The sequence below is a fragment of the Pristis pectinata genome, chromosome 9 (assembly GCF_009764475.1).
Source record: "Pristis pectinata isolate sPriPec2 chromosome 9, sPriPec2.1.pri, whole genome shotgun sequence".
In the NCBI taxonomy this organism is placed as follows: Eukaryota; Metazoa; Chordata; class Chondrichthyes; order Rhinopristiformes; family Pristidae; genus Pristis; species Pristis pectinata.
In genome coordinates this window covers 780879-798340 of record NC_067413.1, presented here as the reverse complement: position 1 = coordinate 798340, position 17462 = coordinate 780879, and the positions used below count along the sequence as shown (strand labels likewise).

The following is a 17462-nucleotide window of genomic DNA, read 5'->3' as shown; positions in this document are numbered from 1 at the left end:
CCTTACTGACAGTGGCAGGAATTGAACCCCAATTGCTGGCACTGCAATAGCATTGCTCTAACCTCGACACTACCGTGCCCCCGAGGAAAAGTTGAGCATCCTGTCACTGAAGTGTACAAAAGTCTTACAGGACTCAACGGGGCAGATGTGGGGAGGGTGTTTCCCCAGGCGGAGGAGTCCAGAACTTGGGGACACGGTCTCAGAATCAGGGATAAGTTGTTTAGGACTGAAGAGAAATCTCTTTACTCTTTGGAATTGTCTACCCTAGAGAGTAGTGGTCGTTCAGTCATTGATTGCACTCAGAACAGTAATCAGTAGATTTCTGGGGATCGAGGGATGTGAGGATAGTGCAGGAAAATAGCACTAAGACCAGCCTGATCTCGATCAATGGCAGTGCGGCTGTGTGGACAAAAGACCTACTTCTGCCAGTTTCAGATAAATTTGAAAACTAAACCCAAATTTTAGAATGAGAACTAACCAATTGCAATGCTTACCACATTTCTGACCTTCACACTCTGTTTAAGATGAAGTCAGTAACCCTGAAAGTACCACTCAGATTCTCTCTCCATAGACGCTGAATGACCTGCTGAATATTTTCAGCAACTTGGGTTTTCATTTTGCTGGATTGGCAGAGGTGTGGGCCATTCCCTTTGGTCAGTGAATCCACAGCGCAGATCATCTGGTGATTTATCTCAACACCGCTGGTGCAACCTTCCCGTGCACCAGTTAGAATACCGTGTTACCTTGCGTTCCTGTAGTTAATGAACGACTGATCCATGGAGACTGGTATTACATTGAGCACTTTGTCCTGAGAGGTTACCCATGTGCCTATGGAAGGTCATGAGGGGCATAGACAGGGTGAAGGCACTGAGCCTTTTTCCCAGGGAGGGGGTGCTAAAAACAAGAGGGCATAGGTTTGAGATCAGAGGAGAGAGATTTAAATCTGGGGCAGCTTCTTCACACAAAAGGTGGTGTGTATTTGGAATGAGCTGCCAGAAATAGTGGTTGAGGCGGGCACATTAGCAACATTTAAAAGCCATCTAGATAAGTTCATGGACAGGAGAGGATCAGAGGGCTATGGGCCACACGCAGACAGATGGGACCAGCTCGCTGGGGAACATGGTCGGCATGGACAAGTTGCGCCGAAGTGTGACTCTGACTCTATGTGAGCATCATGCCATGTGGTGCTCAGAATGGATTTTGATTCCGATTCTCTGCAAAGAGCAGTGTGACAAAATGTTAGTGTGATTTACGCATCCCTCACCTGGACTACGCAGCCTGGTGTCAATGCTCATGCTGTAATCCTGTCAATCACAGTGCATCGTGGAAGTCTCAGTAAAGATCCTTCAGCCTATGGAGCTCAGGGTCTCAGAATGTCTGTCAGTCAGTCAGTCATCGAGCAGTACACCATAGAAACAGGCCCTTCGGCCCAACTTGTCCATGCTGACCGCGATGCTTTCCTATTGGGGTTTGTGACCTGCCTGTCCATTTCTCCATTTACTGAACCCTGTAAAACAAGGGAGATGTTGCCGTGGGAGACCTATGCCTGTCCCTACAGTGTCAGCAGGAGACCTGGTGTCCTTTGTCTGGTGTTCTGACTCTGTGTGTTGTTCTGCAGGGAATTCTCCTGAAGCGGAGCGGGAAGTCACTCAACAAAGAGTGGAAGAAGAAATACGTCACTCTCTGCGACAACGGTGTGTTAACCTACCATCCCAGTTTACATGTAAGTGTTCTACCTGCAGTTATTAGGTATTCAACTTCAGACTCAGTGACACGGAGCACCCCTTGGGAGTGAAATGGAACTAAGCACTGGGTTCCAAAAGCAAAATGTTGCAGCTGTTGGACAAAAAAATGCTGCAAACTCTCAGGAGGTCAGGCAGCATGTGTGGAGAGTTAATGTTTCAGCTCAATGACCTTTCTCTTGAACATTTCATCTGTTTCTTTCTCCCGTGATGCTGCCTGACCTGTTGAGCATTTCCAGCACCTTCTGTTTTGTTTCTGAATTGCCTGCCTCAGCACCAAAGCAGCTCATGAAAATTGTACCCACCTCTGCACCTGCTCTGGCAGCTCATTCCACATACCCACTTGTACCCTCTAGTTTTACACTCCCCTACCCTGGGGAAAAGACTGTGACCACTCACCTGATATATGCCCCTCATGATTTTATGAACCTCTGCAGGGTCACCCCTCAGCCTCGTGTGTGCCAAGGAATACGGTCCCAGCCTATCCAGTCTCTCCTTATAACTCCAGCCCTCTAGCCCCACCACATCCTTGTGGATCTTTTCTGCACCGTCTCTAGTTATGTACCGAGGGTGCGGTGCGTTGTTGGGGGGACAGTCCGAGGGTGCGGTGCGTTGTTGGGGGACAGTCCGAGGGTGCGGTGCGTTGTTGGGGGACAGTCCGAGGGTGCGGTGCGTTGTTGGTGGACAGTCCCGAGGGTGCGGTGTGTTGTTGGGGGGACGGTCCCGAGGGTGCGGTGTGTTGTTGGGGGGACGGTCCCGAGGGTGCGGTGCATTGTTGGGGGACGGTCCCGAAGGTGCGGTGTGTTGTTGGGGGACAGTCCAAGGGTGCGGTGTGTTGTTGGAGGGTTGGGATGGAGGAAGTACCACATTGTTGGAGAGGTAATACTGAGGGAGTGCTGCACTGTCGGAGAGGCACTGCTGATGGTTTGAGAATGGAATTGAACATTATACAATTGTCAGTGAGTGTTCCCTTTTCTGACCTTCTAGAACATAGAACACAGCACAATACAGCACAGTACAGGCCCTTCGGCCCACGATGTTGTGCTGACATTTTATCCTACTCTAAGATCTACCTAACCCTTCCCTCCCACATAGCCTCCGATTTCTCTGTCATTCATGTGTCTAATTAAGAATCCCTTAAACATCCCCAATGTATCTGCCTCCACCACCTCTGCCGGCAGTGTGTTCCACCCACCCACCACTCTCTGTGTAAAAAACTTACCCCTGAGATTCCCCTTATACCTTCCTCCAATCACCTTAAAATTATGTCCCCTCGTGTTAGCTATTGTCACCCTGGGAAAACGTCTCTGACTGTCCACTCGATCTATGCCTCATGGTATTGGTATTGGTTTATTATTGTCACTTGTACCGAGGTACAGTGAAAAGCTTGTCTTACAAACCTCTCGTACAGGTCAATTCATTACACAGTGCAGTTACATTGAGTTAGTACAGAGTGCATTGATGTAGTACAGGTAAAAACAGTAACAGTACAGAGTAAAGTGTCACAGCTACAGAGAAAGTGCAGTGCCATAAGGTGCAAGGTCACAACAAGGTAGATCGTGAGGTCATAGTCCATCTCATTGTATAAAGGAACCGTTCAATAGTCTTATCACAGTGGGGTAGAAGCTGTCATGTCTGGTGGTACGTGCCTTCAGGCACCTGTATCTTCTACCCGATGGAAAATGTATCATCTTGTGCACCTCTATAGTCACCTCTCATCCTCCTTCTCTCCAAAGAGAAAAGCCCTAGCTCACTCAACCTATCCTCATAAGGCATGGTCTCCAATCCAGGCAGCATCCTGGTAAATCTCTGCACCCTCTCTAAAGCTTCCACATCCTTCCTGTAATGAGGTGACCAGAACTGAACACAATACTCCAAGTGTGGACTAACCAGGGTTCTACAGAGCTGCAACATCACTTCGCGGCTCTTGAACCCAATACCCCGACTAATGAAAGCCGGCAATACATATGCTTGCTTCTGATTGATGAAGCAGCTGAAGATGGTTGTGCCCAGGACACTGTGCTGAGGAACTCCTGCACTGATGTCCTGAGATCTCCAACAATCGCACTGTCTTACTTTGTAGCACTGGGAAGTACTTTACTCTTGGCACCCATTCACATCAATTGTTCCCAAGGCTCATTGATCCACTTTCAGTCAAATATTGCCTTGATGTTAGGTGCACTCACTCTTGACTCACCTCTGGAATTCAGCTGTTTGGACCCAGGCTGTGATGACGGCTGGAACTAAGTGGTCCCGGTGAAGCCCAAACTGGGCAAGCAGGTTCTTGGTGAGTAAGTACCACACTATCGCTGTGGTACCTGCAGACACTGAGAGTAGACTGATGGGGCAGGGATTAGCTGGATTGGATTTGTTCTGCTCAGACATACCTGGGCAGTTTCCCACCTTGACAGGTAGATGCCAGAGTTAGAACTTACTGGAGATGCTTGGTTAAAGGTGTGGTTTTGTTCTGGAGCTCGTTCGTGGAGTACACTGCCTTTGTGCTAGTGATAGTGAGAGCACCCTTACTCCACCAGTGTGTTCACCTCACTGCTCCACGGCAAGTATTCCTCAGCTGCGGTTACTTGGGCAGTGCTCCGTGTGTGGATTCCTCCATGCATTGTTTCTTCATCTGATGTTCTACACGTCACATTTTCTGCAGTCTGCAGGTTGTGTTCTGTGATGGTCTCTTTGTCCTGTGTTCAGGTCTGCATGTCCATGTTGTTTCAGTTCTGGATGTCATGTACTGTTTGGGCATATTGTGTCTGTGTTGCTTTGGTCTGCATGTCCTGTGTTTTGGTCTGCATGTCCTGTGTTTTGGTCTGCTTGCCATGTATACTTTCAGTCTGTGTGTCTTGTGTTGAAACAGTCTGTATTCCTGCATTCTTTCTGTCTGTGTGTTTCATGTTGTTTAGATCCATGTGTCCTGTGTTACTAGAGTCAGAGTTATACAGCACTGTAACAGACCCTTCGGCCCAACTGGCCCATGCTGACCAAGATGCCCATTTGCCCACATTTGGCCCATATCCCTCTAAACCTTTCCTATCCATGTACCTGCCCAAATGTCTTTCAAATGTTGTTAATGTACCTTGCTCAGCCACTTCCTCTGGCAGCTCGTTCCATGTATAGACCACCCTCTGGGTGAAAAAGTTACCCCTCAGATTCCTCTTCAGTCTTTCCCCTCTCACCCTAAAGTCTTTGGTTGATGTGTTCATATTTTTTATATCTGATGACATAGGAAGAGGCCATTCATCCCACTGAGTCAATGCTGCATCTTGGAGCAATCCCATTCCCCCAACTATTTCCTTGTCGCAGTGAGACCACACTTGGAGCATTGTGTGTAGTTCTGCAGAAGGGTTCACCAGGGTGTTGCCAGGACTGGAGGGCTGGATTTATAAGGAGAGACCGGATAGGCTGGGACTGTTTCTCCTGGAGTGAAGGAGGCTGACGGGTGACCTTATCAAGGTATATAAGATCATGAGTGGCATCGATAAGTTCATAGTCTTTTTCCCAAGGTAGGAGAGTCTAAAACTAGGGGGCACAGGCTTACGGTGATAGGGGAAAGATTTAATGGGGACCTGACAGGTAAGTTTTCCACACAGAGAGTGGTGGGTGTGTGGAACGAGCTGCCAGAGGAAGTGGTAGAGGCGGGCACAATTAGAATGTTAAAAAGACATTTGGACAAGTACATGGATAGGAAAGGTTCTGAGGGATATAGAACTAGCTCAGGAAGACGCCTTGGTCAGCATGGATGAGTTGGGCCAAAGGGCCTGTTTCTATCTCTGACTCTCCTGGTGCAGTGATTTGCTTTTGGTTCATGCGCTGAGAGTGCTGCTGTTTATGCTGTGTTCGTGACTGTCTGACTCTTGGACTGAGTTGTTCCCATGCCAGCGGCTTTACCTCACATAGTCCATGGTAGTTTCAAGGTTACCATCACCAATATTAACTGTTTTAGTTGCAGTTCTATGTAATTTCTTGAAGTTAATTTCCCTAACTGTTGTGACAGGCTTTGAATTTGCATCTCTCAGGCTTGGATCTGGTCCAGTAACTGAAGCACAGTGCTACCGTTCCGTGTCCTGTGTTAGAGTGGTCTGCACATCACTTGTCTTGTTTTCTGTGTTCTGTGTTGCTCCCTGTGGTCCCTGTGTTGTTTCCTATGTTCTGTGTTATTCCATGTCCCATGTTTCTCCCTGTGATCCATCTTGCTCCGTGTTCTGTTTTGTTCCTTGTGTTCCGTGTTGCTCCGTGATCCCTGTGTTGTTATCTGTGTCCATGTTGCTCCCTATGTTCTGTGCTGCTCCGTGTTCTGTGTTGTTCCTTATGTTCCATGTTGCTACTTGTGATCCCTGTGTTGTTTAGTGTGTTCCATGTTCCGTGTTGATCCCTGTGTCCCATGTTGATCCCTGTGTCCTGTGTTGTGTGGCCCTCATGATATTCTGTGCTCAGGATCCCCTGTCATTTGAAGCTGCCTGCCCGGTGTTGGTCAGAGCGCTCGCCTGCTGTAAGTGCTGTGTGTCTCCATGTGAGTGCATCATCTACCCGCTCCTGAATATACTGTCGAGGTTATAAAAACTGCATTAAATCCTCATGGTCATTAGCAGTTGTGCTTCAGAAATGGAAATTAATAGACAATAAATTATTATTTTATAGTTTATTGCATGGATGATGAGCTTTCTAATACTTTTTGAATTACTTAAAGCAGCTGATTTATTGCTGAGTTCTGGTCACTTGAAGTCAATTCACTGCTGAAGAATCCTGCAGATGATGAGTGAGCTTTTTTATTTTGAAGTGTGGCTTATGAATGTTACCCCGTCTGTACACAGTGAAGGAACAGCAGCTGTCACTTGGTCACGGTTCCTGCTCCTGATCACTGCCCAGTGTTCTTGGTCAGAGAGGAGGGAAATCAGCCAAGGTCCCTGCTCCCGATCGCCGCCCAGTGACCCTTGAGTTGGGGGAAGTGGGGGAATCGGCCAGGATTACTGCTGCTGTTCACTGCCCAGTGATCGTAGGTTAAAGAGAGAGGGCGAATCTGCCAGGGTCCCTGTTCCCAAGCACTGCGCACTCAGCCCTCAGTTAGAGAGGGGAATTATTCAGTATTCCTGTACTGACTCAGTCCAGGGACAGTCTGATCTTCGGAATTGAGAGTGGAGCAGTGGCTAGAGTCACTGTGGTGCATTTGTGAGGCTGAGGATTCTGTGGATAGCATGGTCACCTTACACAGAGAATGGGTGATCACCAACCAGACTGGGCAGGCAGCCCTGGAGTCCTCCAACTCCATCTCGTTCACTGACCAACAGTGTAGAGGATGCACTTCTGGAATGCATACAAGGTGCATCCCTGAGGAATGGGCAAGGAAAAAGGGCTCATCAATAATCTTGTTAGAAAGACATCCCTTGGAAAGAGCGAATATAATATGAAAATGAAGTTTTTGAAATCATGTGTAAAACTCCCTGCAGGGAAGGAGGCCCTTCAGCCCTTTGTGTTGGTGCCAGCACTGGGCCTGCAGTCCTGCAGGTTGTGGTGTCGTGGTTCTCCCGATCTACATCCAAATACACTTTACATTTGATGAAATGTCAGCATCTCCCGTGTAATATATGTCCTCCCTCCGATCTGGATCGCTCTGCTAAGGGCAATACGTCAGTTGGAAATGAGAGACTGACACAGGGAGGGGAGGCTGGGGGAGACAGCCAGTGAGGGGTATGGCCATCGATGGCTAGTTGCAGACGTATGAAGAATACAAATTCGCAGCGAATATCCATTCTTTCAGGGGACAAAATCACAACAGGAGCAGTGGTTCACCCGTGGATTCCAGGACTCCAGGAGTGGTTCTGCACCCCTCCCAGCCAAGGGAAACATCCTCCCCGCATCCAGTCCATCAAGTGCTGGAACAATTTAGCATCTCTCAATGAAATCCCCTCTCCTTCTCTTCGAAGGCCCAGCCATCTCAAACTCTCCCCGTGTGATTGTCCTACCACCCTCACTACCTGTCTGCTGAATCCTGACGGCTTTCCTTCTTTGACAGGCGTGTCCTAATCCAGGTACGGAGACCAAACAGTACGCAATCCTCCAAAGCCCAATGAAATTGTGGGAAGACATCCCTACTCTCACACTCAGGTCCTCACAGTAAAGGCCAACGTACCAGTTGTTTTGCTCGCTACCTGCTGCACCTCTGTGTTAGCTTTAGGTGATTTACGTACAAGACACCCAGGTCTCTTTGAACATAAACATTTCCCAATCTCACTCTTTAAAAAATACTCAGTATTTCTGTTTTTCCACAAAGGTGGAGATCCCCACATTTTTCCAGGTAGTGCTTCACCCACTTGCCCACTCACTCACTCAGCTTGTCTCTGTCCCCTTGAAGGCTCATCAGCAAACATCCTCACTTTAGATCTTCTGATCAGCTGGCTCCTCTTTTTTGCAGCTGATGACTGAACAGCTACCTGCTGTGCTGTAGGTTCTGATCGCTCTGATGCCCATTGTCCATTAACCTTTGAGTTTGTACCTTGTTGTAGGCCGTTTGAAAATCCAGACGGACGATAGACCAACTTCATCTCCTTTGCCAAATCTCTGTGTTAGCTCATCAAGTAATTTAATGTGGTTGTTCAAACAAGATTTCCCTTTTGATATCCATGCTGATTGTTCATTGCATTTGCGCGATGGTTTTCTGTTTTGTCCGTAGCCTGGCTGTCACCCATCGCTCAGGTTCAGCTCAGTCTTCAGGTATAAGTTTGACACCAAGGTTAGAAGTGTGGTACCGAGTGAGGAGCAATTTACTGGGTGTGGATTAGCTGGCAGAGTGTGCAGACGGGTGGCAGTAATACAGTGAGATCAGAAAACCGTACAGAGCAGGAGCAGGTCGTCCAGTGCTTCGAACTCCAGCCGTTCAATAAACACAGCTGATCCAACTTTCCTCAAACTCTCTCCCCATCTCCCTTGGTTCCCTTAATGATTAAAGATCCATCTATCTCAGTTTAGAATATATTCCAGGATTCACCCTCCACAAGAGTTCCAAAGGTTCACAACCTCTGTGAGAAGAAAATTTTCCTCATTTCAGGCTGAAATGGACACCGGCACTCTGAGACCACGGCCTCTGGTCCTTGACCCTCCCACGAGGGGACACAGGGACACGTCCTCCCAGCATTTGCCCTGTCTAGCCCCTGAGAATCTTATTTTTCTAAACTCCATTGAGTACAGACCCAGTCCATCAAACTTTTGCTCATAGCACAATCCCTCCATACCCAACGTCATCCGAGTGAACCTCCTCTGAATGGCCTCCAGCAGGAGTTTATCTTTCCTTAAATAAGGGACCAAAACTGTTCACATGGCTCTCTATGTGGTCTCATTACAGCTTGTACAAAAACACAGGACATAGAACAGTACAACGCAGGAACAGGCCCTTCAGCCCATGATGTCTGTGCCGACCATGATGTCAAGTTGAACTAATCCCATCTGCCCTGCTGCTCTTTGATGCATTGCAGAGAAGTTTCATGTCCATCTGGAAGAGCAGACAAGACTCACTCTGTGACCCTGGTGACCAGAATCACTCTGTGACCCTGGTGACCAGACTCACTCTGTGACCCTGGTGACCAGACTCACTCTGTGACCCTGGTGACGAGCTGAGATAACAGACTCCTTCAGTACTGCTGCCATATCACAGACACCAGTATTTTCTCACTTTCACAGTCTGTTGCTCTCTCGCATTCACTTTCTCAACACTCGCACTGTCCCCCTCTTCCACACGGACACTTGTCACAGCCTCCTTCACTCTCATGGTGCCCCCTGGCCTGGTCACAGGTCGCTGTGTTCCCCCAGTCAGGTGCTGCACTCTGTGTGTGTGGCTCCTTCCCACCAGGGTAAGGGTGAGGTGAGTGTTCCTGGGATGTGAGGCTGCTGCATATTCTGATCATGATATTGTGTTTGGTGTGGGATTGTTGAGGCGAGGCCGATGGAGACGGAATCGCTCTCGACAGCCGAGTAATTCACACATTCACCTTCTGTTAATTCCTATCTGCAACATCAATTAAATTGTTTGTAGAAACTAATTGAATGTGGCTTAATCACACATCTTAATAGCTTTACACGGTTTGAACTTCCTGTTAATTCGAGTAATAAAATGAAATGAGTGCGCTGGCTGTGTAATTAGCGAGGTGGCTTGTGAAGAAATTAGTGCTTTATGGCTTGTAATAAAGGGAGTGTGCTGGCACCTCGTTCCGACGGACGCTCACTGCAAACTGCTGATTCTGAATTTTTCCTTTTAATTTGCACTCTGCTCCCATGTGTCAATAGAGTCTTAAAGAGGCAAGCGTTTTCTGCCCCCCCCCCAACCCCCACCCTTTGAACCTCCTCTTTTCACCCTGATTCCCATTGGATTTACTGCCTGGGCTGTTCTCATCCTCTACACGGGGGTAGTCCCATTCCCCTTCACTCTGTCCCTGAGTCAGAAGGTCACGATTCCGTCTCAGACTTGAATTGTTCAACACGTTGCCAAGTCTCTCTCCTTGTTAGTGGACCCTCAGGGTGTGGCTACCTCGGCAGTGAGGGGCAGCAGGACGATCAGCTGGGAGGGCCATCAGAGCCTGATTTATTTAACTGAAGACCACTTGGTGGGAACTGAGAGAAGGCAGGGATTGTGAAACTCTGCTTTGTCCAAAGCCAGCGGTGAGCAAAGGTGGAAGAGCCAAGCCCTCTGTTAACCTGCAAGCCTCGATGTTGAGCCCTGGTCGGTGTTGCATGCTGGTGCGGTTGGGATCCTCAAGGTGCTGGGTGATGACTTTGGTCCTTGTTCACCACATCGGTGTGTTGGTGACAGGCTTGGGGGGAGCTGGCCACAGCCAGACTGGGCCAACACTATCTGCCATGGTGGGGCAAGTGTGGCAATAGACAATAGGAGCAGAAGTAGACCATTCGGCCCTTCGAGTCTGCACCGCCATTTTGAGATCATGGCTGATCCTCAACAATCAATATCCTGTTCCTGCCTTGTCCCCATATCCCTTGATTCCCCTATCTATAAGAAACCTATCTAGCTCCTTCTTGAAAGTGCCCAGAGAGTGCCCTCTGGGTATGAGTATTTCTGTGAGAACCTGACCCTACATGGGGATCTGAAGTGTGATTGACTGTGTGTAACTGAACCTCTGAACACCTCTGCCCGAACCCTCAAGCTATTGATTCCTGTAGTAAACGGTAAAAGGTGATTTACAGGAATGTTGTCAGAACTGGAGGGGATCATTTATGAAGAGGGACTAACTGGGCTGGGTTTGCTTTCTTTGGAAGAAAGTTGAGGGAGAATTTAACTGAGGTGCATCGAATTGTCAGAGATTGAGCTACAAAATATTTGTTTTCGCATCGCTGAGAGGTAACTAATAGAGTCATAGAGCAATACAGCACAGATACAGGCCCTTCGGCCCAACCAGTCCATGCTGACCATGGTGCCCACCCAGCTAGTCCCAATTTTGTGTTCTGCCTAAATCCCTCCAAGCCCTGCCCCTCCATGTACCTATCCAAGTGCTTCTTAAATGACACTGTTGTACCTGCCTCACCCACTTCCTCTGGCAGCTCGTTCCATACACTCACCACCCTCTGCGTGAAAAAGTTGCCCTCAGGTCCCTTTTAAACCTTTCCCCTCTCACCCTCAATCTGTGCCCCCTCGTTTTGGACTTCACCCTGGGGAAAAGACTGTTACCGTTCACCTTATCTAGGTCCCTCATGATTTTATAAACCTCTAAGGTCGTCCCTCATTTTCCTACGCTCCAAGGAATAAACACCCAGCCTGGCCAACCTCGCTCTGTAACTCAGGCCCTCGAGTCCTGGCAACATCCTCGTAAATCTCCTCTGCACTCCTTCCAGTTTAACCACAACTTTCCTATAACAGGGCGACCAACACTGTACACAGTACTCCAAGTGTGGCCTCACCAACGACTTGTACACTGCAATGTAATGTCCCAAGTCCTATACTCAGTGCCCTGACCGATGAAGGCCAGCGTGCTAAATGCCTTCTTCACCACCCTGTCTACCTGTGACACTGCTTTCAATGAACTCTGCACTTGTACTGAGTCCCTCTGTTCCATTACACTCCCTAGTGCCCTACCATTCACAGCATAAGTCCTACGCTTCAGGGAATCATAGAACATGGATTTAAGTTCATTGCTGAACACTTCAAGGGGAGTTGACCCAAAGAGTGACGGGAGATTGGACTCACTGCCTGGAAGGGTGATGGAGGCTGAAACCTTTGCAGAGTTGTGGCCCAGACATTTTGTGGAAACGGGTTTAACCTCAGTAGCTGCTTCTTGGCTGGCAGGGACATGAATCAGAATCAGGTTTATTATCACCGACGTACATCGTGACAGTTGTTTTGTGGCAGCAGCACAGTGCAAGACATAAACGTTACTGTGTTACGTGAGTGGCCTCTTTCTGTGCTAATGAACTTCGATGATTTTGTTTCCGTCTACATCCCACTACGTCCATGCCAACCTTTTTCCCATCTGCACCAATCCCATTTGCCCTCAGTAGGACCGTATCCTTCCATGCCTTGTCTATTTAAGTGTCTGTCGAAATGTCTCCTAAACGCAGTGAGTGTACCTGATTCCCCTGCCTCCCCGGCACTGAGTTCCAGATCGCAACCCCACCGTGTGTGAAAACACTTCTCCTTCAGATCTGACACCCCTCCCATGAGGCTGATGCCCCTCCTGAGGCCGATGCCCCTCCCGCTAGGATGACGCCCCTCCTGAGGCAGACGCCCCTCCTGCGAGGCCAACGCCCCTCCCGCGAGGCTGATAGCCGACCATGAGGAAGGACTTTGACTCCCTGCCCTACCCCACTGAGAATCCCAGGCAAGCGTGATGTACTTGCACTTTGTCAGTGAACCTTTCTGTGGTTCACAGGCTTCAGCACATGGACTCCAGGCTGAAGCAACACCATCACGGCCCATTTGCTGTGCTGGGGCCGGGTGTATCATGAGCTTTTCTGTGAGAACCTGAATGGGCATCTGAAGGATCTGCCAGTTAGTTGTCTATCCCTCAGCTACAGGGAGAAGATCCTTCTAACCTTAGCTTCTGATCATTTTATGGAATCACGGAATCATTCGAGTTGTGCAGCATAGAAACAGGCCCTTCGGCCCACCTTGTTCGTGCCGCCCACGCTGTCTGTCTATGTTGATCCCATCTGCCTGCATTAGGCCCTTGCCTCTCTCTGCCTTTCTCACCTCGGCATCTGTAATAATCAGCAGTAATTCTTAGCCACTGACTCTCACACTCTGGTGCTTGCCTTCTCCCCAGGTCTTCCCAAAACCTCACCCTTACAGACCCATCTTTTCAACGCGTCCCACACCCCACCAAACAACCTTCACCCCATAGCCCAGCCCCTCCTGACCTGCTCTCCACCCTCACATTCACCATCCCCCACCTCACCACCACCAACTCTCTCTGTCCTCGTTTACCCAGGTCCATCTGATTCCAGTAAAGGTAATTAATCCATGAGGGCCATCGCTTCACAGATGACTTCGGACTGCACCTTGGTGAAGTTCTGTGAAAGTGTCAGGGGGTGCTGAGAGCACAGTCAGTAAAACCCTGGGACCTGGTGTGGGCTCCAATGCAGCCAAGTTGCATTGAATCTGGACAGAGCATCCATTTCTGATCGGTGCTGTAAGAAGGAAGTGAAGGTCCAAGGGAGGCTTCAGGGGAGTTTGAACAGAATGGCTCCCAGGTTGGGTGATGTCAGCCTCAATAGACAGGAGAGGCAGGGGTGTTCCTGGAGGTTGAGAGGAGATGTGATGGAGGTCTTCAGGGTCGTGGCAGGTTCAGGCGGAATAAGTGGAAAGAAGGTGTCCCATTAACAGATAGAACCATAGAACAATACAGCACAATACAGGCCCTTCGGCCCACCATGTTGTGCTGACCTTCAAACCACACCTAAGACTATCTAACCCCTTCCTCCCACATATCCCTCTATCTTAAATTCCTCCATATGCTTATCTAACAATCTCTTGAACTTGCCCAACGTATCAGCCTCCACCACCACCCCAGGCAGCGCATTCCATGCACCAACCACTCTTGGGTGAAAAACCTCCCTCTGACGTCTCCCTTGAACTCCCCACCCATGACCTTAAAGCCATGCCCTCTTGTATTGAGCATTGGTGCCCTGGGAAAGAGGTGCTGGCTGTCCACTCTATCTATTCCTCTTAATATTTTGTATACCTCTATCATGTCTCCCCTCATCCTCCTCCTCTCCAATGAGTAAAGCCCCAGCTCCCTTAGTCTCTCATCATAATCCATACTCTCCAATCCAGGCAGCATCCTGGTAAATCTCCTCTGCACCCTTTCCAACGCCTCCACATCCTTCCTATAATGAGGTGACCAGAACTGGACACAGTACTCTAAGTGTGGTCTAACCAGAGTTTTGTAAAGCTGCATCATTACATCATTACGGCTCTTAAACTCGATCCCACAATTTATGAAAGTTAACATCCCATAAGCTTTCTTAATGATCCTAATGTAGTTCAAGGTTCAAGGTTAATGATGGTTCAAGGACCAAGGGCCACAGAGAAACAAAGGACTGCAGATGCTGAAATCTAGATGAAAAACACGACGATGCTGGAGGAACTCAGCAGGCCAGGCAGCATCCGTGGAGAAAAGCAGGCGGTCAACGTTTCGGGTCAGGATCCTTCTTCAGGACTGAAGATAGGAAAAGGGGAAGCCCAATATATAGGGGGGAAAAGCAGAGCAGTGATAGGAGGACAAAAGAGGGGAGGCGGGGGTGGGCACAGGGTGGTGATAGGTAGATGCAGGTGAGAGACAGTGATGGGCAGGTGCAGGGGAGGAGGGGAGAGCAGATCCACTGGGGGATGGGTCACAGGTAAGGAGAGAGGAAGAAAAGGCTGGGAAAGGGAAGAAGAGAAGAAGCACGGTGGGGGGGGGGGGTGGGGAAGGGGGGTGGGGACTACCTAAAATGGGAGAATTCAATGTTCATGCCGTTAGGCTGCAAGGTTCCAAGTCAGAAAATGAGGTGCTGTTCCTCCAGTTTGTGCTTGGAATTCTCCCGGCAGTGGAGGAGGCCGAGGACTGTCTATCTGTGACAGTGTGGGAGGGGGAGTTGAAGTGACCAGCAACGGGGAGATGCAGATCGCGGTTACGGACGGAGCGCAGGTGTTCTGCGAAATGGTCACCTAGTCTGTGTTTGGTCTCACCAATGTAGAGGAGGCCGCACTTGGAGCATCGAATGCAGTCGATGATATTAAGGGAGGTGCAGGTGAATCTCTGTCTCACCTGAAAGGACTGTTTGGGTCCCTGGATGGAGGTGATGGGGGTGGTGTAGAGGCAGGTGTTGCATCTACGGCGGGGGCAGTGGAAAGTTCCCGGGGTGGGAGCGGGATGGGTAGGGGGGGTGAGGAGTGAACGAGGGAGTCGCAGAGAGAGCGGTCCCTGGGAAAGGCAGAAAGGGGTGGAGAGGGGAAGATATGCTTGGTGGTGGGGTCCCGTTGGAGACGGCGGAAGTGGCGGAGAATGATGTGTTGGATACATAGGCTGGTGAGATGAAAGGTGAGGACAAAGGGGACCCTATCCCTGTTGGGTCTGGGAGGAGTGGGGGTGAGAGTGGTGGTGCGGGAAATGGCAGAGATACGGGTGTGAGCTCTCTCAACCACAGTAGGGAAGAAGCCCCGGTTAGAAAAGAAGTTGGACATCCCTACGTCCTGGAGTGGAAAGCCTCATGGCGGGAGCAGATGCGGCGGAGGCAGAGAAATTGAGAAAAAGGGGATAGCGTCCTTGCAAGAGACAGGGTGGGAGGAGCTGTAATCGAGGTAGCTGTGGGCGTCAGTGGGTTTGTGGAAGATGTCGATGGACAAGGAATCTCCTGAGATGGAGATGGAAAGATCGAGGAAGGAGAGAGAGGTGTCAGAGACAGTCCAAGTGAATTGAAGAGCTGGGTGAAAATTTATGGCGAAACTTATGAAACTGTTGAGTTCTGCACGGGTACAAGAGATGGCACCAATGCAGTTGTCGATATAGAGGGGAAAGAGTTGAGGAATTGGGCCGGAGTAGGCTTGGAAAAGAGACTGTTCAACGTAGCCAACAAGTAGGCAGGCACAGCTGGGGCCCATGCAAGTGCCCATGGCTACGCCCTTGGTCTGCAGAAAGTGAGTGGAATCGAAAGTGAAGTTGTTCAGGGTGAGGACAAGTTCAGCCAGGTGGAGGAGAGAGTTAGTGGGAGGGGACTGGTTCTGTCTCTGGTCAAGAAAGAAGCGGAGGGTGGTGAAACCTCATGGGGAATGGAAGTATATAGGGACTGGACGTCGACTACCTGCTTTCCTCCACGGACGCTGCCTGCCCTGCTGAGTTCCTCCAGCATCATCGTGGTTTTCAGCAAGGGCCCCAGATTTGAAATCTTTGTCAGTGTATGCAACGGGGCTGAGCATAGTCAGTACCTGGGCAGTTGAAACGGAATCAGGGCTTTCAGCAAGGAACTCGGCAGGTATGGGAGAGAGACAAATAACCTGCGGGGCAGTGGGAAAAAATGTGAGGAATGGGACTGATGTGTTTGCTCTAACAGGGTCTGGCACAGACTGGATGGGCGGAATGAGCTGTGCTGTTCTATTATTCCTTCTCCTGCCCCCTCATTCCTAGATTGTTTGAGATCTGGTTCCTTCGCCTGTGGGAATCTTTTGAGCAGATCTGGCCTTTTCATCCTGGTGTAATTCTGGAAAGGTTGGGTCGGTCAGCGAGAGGGCCCACCTTTCTCTGTGAGCTATTCTGGTGCTGTCTGGTGTTGGGGTGATGGTTTTGCTGTTTGCTGACTGTTACAGCTGTGGTGTTGGAGGCAGAGACAGCTCCTCATGCTTCTGTCTGCTCTTTCAGGATTACATGCAGAATGTCCACGGCAAGGAGATCGACCTCCTCCGCACAACGGTCAAAGTCCCGGGAAAGCGCCCCCCGCGAGCCTCGGCAGGGAACGCTCCTGGCGCCAGTCCCAAGACCAATGGGCTCACCAAGGACAGGAGCAACCTGCAGCTGGCAGCGAGTCAAGGTAAGTGGGCGGTCTCCCCAGGTATTGGTGGCACTCGGTAACGGTGGTGGATGTCAGACCCAGGGTCAATGCCGAGCAGAGCTGTATGTAGTATTGCTGGAGTTGGAGGATTGGTGATGGTCCTTGTGTCGGTTGGAATGAAAGGGGTGGTGGGGCGGTGGCCCTGTTGGAAATTCAGCTGAGGTCGAAGTCACACAACACGGAAACGCCATGTCTGTGAACTGTTGAGGTGAGGCGGGGCGTGGGTGATGCCCCACCTTCTGTCGCAGTGAACGATGAGCCAGTGTGGAGCAGCTCCTCCCCAGTTTCAGCTGCCCGACTGCCTGGTCCTTGCCTCGTGTGGAAGGGATCCCACTGTGGTGAACTCCTGAGTGCTCGCTTTGGTATAACATTGTTCATTCGACAAAAACAAATTGTCTTTGCCTTTAAATTCAGTGGAACTGGTGAGGTCTCCGGCTTCATCAGGCAACTGAACTGCAGACATTGAGCCTGAAGCCAGCTGTACCCAGCCCATGACGTATTACAGATGTAAAATCAGTCAGATGCTGGAAAACTGAAGGAACAACAGAATGTGCTGGAAATTGTCAGCAGGTCGGGCAGCACCTGGAGAGAGAAACACTCCACATTCCCAGTTCTTGAACTTTGGTCAGAGCTGGGGGTAGTTATAAATACACAGGTTCTAAGGTGCAGGGAAAGGAAGGAGGGAAGAGT

General features: G+C 49.7%; 1 protein-coding gene across 5 annotated transcripts in view; it reads left to right on the top strand.

The window, feature by feature from the left end:
- agap3 (ArfGAP with GTPase domain, ankyrin repeat and PH domain 3) overlaps positions 1-17462 on the top strand; it is a 432488-nt gene that overhangs the window by 313814 nt on the left and 101212 nt on the right. For all 5 annotated transcript variants that reach the window (XM_052023939.1, XM_052023938.1, XM_052023940.1 and 2 more), the window contains exons 10-11: positions 1619-1723; positions 16583-16751. In XM_052023939.1, the coding sequence (XP_051879899.1) occupies positions 1619-1723; positions 16583-16751 (274 nt within the window). The remainder of the gene's footprint in view (positions 1-1618; positions 1724-16582; positions 16752-17462) is intronic.